General features: G+C 32.4%; 1 protein-coding gene across 1 annotated transcript in view; it reads right to left on the reverse strand.

The window, feature by feature from the left end:
• LOC106473202 (uncharacterized protein KIAA1109-like) overlaps positions 1-2,732 on the reverse strand; it is a gene marked incomplete at its 3' end in the record, with an annotated part of 49,714 nt that overhangs the window by 5,141 nt on the left and 41,841 nt on the right. The window contains exon 20 of the mRNA XM_022401688.1: positions 2,095-2,214. Coding sequence (XP_022257396.1) covers positions 2,095-2,214 — 120 coding nt within the window. The remainder of the gene's footprint in view (positions 1-2,094; positions 2,215-2,732) is intronic.

Consider the following 2,732-nt stretch of genomic DNA (forward strand, 5'->3'; position numbering starts at 1 on the left):
CTAGCATCATCAGAATACTCAAACAGTAACAGACCTCTAGCCTGATTTTAACTCTGAACAACTTCGAATTCAATAATGAGCATAACATTCAGGTTAATGGTACTGTAATGGGTACCAAAAGGCTCACAATTATGCCAACATTTTTATGGGTCATATTTTAAAACCAGCTTTTACAACTAAGCCCTGTAAAACCTAATACATGAAACGTTACATAGATGACATATTTTTCATTTAGACAGCCAGACTTAAATCACTTAAAGAATTTATCTCACATGAAAACTCCTTTCACAAAACAATCAAGTTTACCTGTGATTACTCGCCTACCCAGATTAACTTTCTTGATGCCACCATTTTACTAAAACACAGAATTTTAAACACTCACTTGTACAAAAAAACCTACAGACAGACCACAATACCTTCACTATAAAAGCTGTCACCCCTCTCACACTAAACGAAATATTACCTACAGTTAAGCTCTTAGAATAAAGAAAATATGCTCAGATGAAAAACTACAGAAAACACACCAAGGATCTAAAACAAACCATGTTAAAAGAGGATACAAAGATATCAAAATGGACAGACAAATTGAAAAGGCTAACAACACTCAGTGGAAAAACATCCTAAATCAGAGCAATACTAAACTTTCAAATAGAATTCCTCTAATTATTACCTATCAGTTTAAACTCAGAAACGTTTCACGAATTCTGAAAAAACATTTTCATTTTCTACAGCTCAATGATCGTCTTAAACAGATATTTCCTGAAGTAGCCATTGTCTCCTTCCAAAAAAGCAGAACTCTAAAAGATATTCTTGTTCACACAAAAGTGAATTGCATCCTACCCAAAAATGGTTGTTGTCCATGCAATAAAGCCTGTTGTCAAACTGCAAGTTCATAAAAACCACCGACTCATTTTCTGACAAGCACAATCATAGAAACTTTAAAATATCCAAAGAACCACTTGTGAAACAAAAAACACCATTTGCCTTATACAGTGCAAAAAAAAAAAATGAAAGTGTTGAGCAACAGGGAGATCTTTTTTGGTGTTAATAGAAGATTTATGGTTGTTGAAACGTTCTCTAAGAGTTGTTTGTTTATGTCCTACATGATTGAACCAATCCAGTCATTCCAATAATGATGTTACACTCATCACATTGAAACAGAATTCAAAACTAAAGTGAATAAAAAGATAAAAGATGCTTATTGGATGACTAATCTAAACACTGTTCATCTTTTTGAAATCAATCTAGATCCCAGAATCAGTAATCTCTGATCATTGGTTTCATCTCTCTCTAAAAAAAAAAAGTTTTTATTCTTTGCTTATTTCTTTCATATATTTTTCTGAAAGTTATTATTTATTTAAGAAACTTTTCCACACCTGTTTGTATAAATTAGTTAGCTTAACATCTCTTTTTCAATTAGTTTCCAGGTCATGTTTATTTTACTTAAACACTTAGTTTTCTTTCCTACTTTTTTCAACCATTTCTAAAACAAAATATCCCTTTTCTACATAACACACTCATCGCTGTGTTATAAAATGCTTGTGATTTAACCAGTTATATTCTGGACAAATTAGGTTTAGTGAATCTAACTGGGTATATTCTTCAAAAATAGGACTTACATAAAACTCTTTAGACTTAACCAGTTATATTTTGGGCAACTTATGCTCAGTGAATGTAACTGGTTATGTACTTCAAAAATAAAACTTACATAAAATGTTTGTGGCTTAACTAGTTATATTTTGGGCAAGTTAGGGTTAATTAATAATAAAACACTATCACCTGAACACTAAAACACTTACTGGTAACTACCCTCTATTGATCAGTTTTATAATAAAACACTATCGACTGAACACTAAAACACTTACTGGCACCTACCCTCTACCAATCATTTGTTTAATAACTATTTGCTTAACTAGTTATATTCTGGAACAAGTCAGGCTACAGTTTTTGCCACTTCAGTATAGATATATTGGATAAATAAGGCATTCTTACTGGTATAAAAAATAATGACTTGAACAGTAAGCACTTGACTCCACAATGTACTTCTACAAAACTAGTAGCTAACCAATATGGAAGAAATCAGTCCAGACTTACTTGTGAACGATGGCTTTCTCTGGTACACTGAGATCAGACATGTCTAGGGATGCAGTTCTTATATGGGAATGAGTAGGAGAACTGTCCAAACTGCTGGGGGAGGGTAACGTGTTCAGTACCCTGAGGAAGAAGAATGTTAAAAATACCATGAAAATACTATTACTGAAATTTTTGCACCTTTACAAATAGTGCATGCAATGATGGGGAACAGAGGGGAATGCTGTTCCTTGTGAAATTCTTTATAAATATATACATATACTGGTAGCTATCCTCTACCAATCATTTGCTTAATACAAAACTATTGACTTAACACTAAAACACTTACTGGTAACTACCCTCTATTGATCACTTGTATAATAAAACACTATCGACTCAACACTAAAACACTTACTGGTAACTACCCCTACCAATCATTTGTTTAATAAAACACTATTGACTCAACACTAAAACACTTACTTGATAACTACCCTCTATTGATCACTTGTATAATAAAACACTATCACCTGAACACTAAAACACTTATTGGTAACTACCCTCTATTGATCACTTGTATAATAAAACACTATCACCTGAACACTAAAACACTTATTGGTAACTACCCTCTATTGATCACTTTTATAATAAAACACTATCACCTG

The sequence above is a fragment of the Limulus polyphemus genome, unplaced genomic scaffold (genome assembly GCF_000517525.1).
Source record: "Limulus polyphemus unplaced genomic scaffold, Limulus_polyphemus-2.1.2 Scaffold5967, whole genome shotgun sequence".
In the NCBI taxonomy this organism is placed as follows: domain Eukaryota; kingdom Metazoa; phylum Arthropoda; class Merostomata; order Xiphosura; family Limulidae; genus Limulus; species Limulus polyphemus.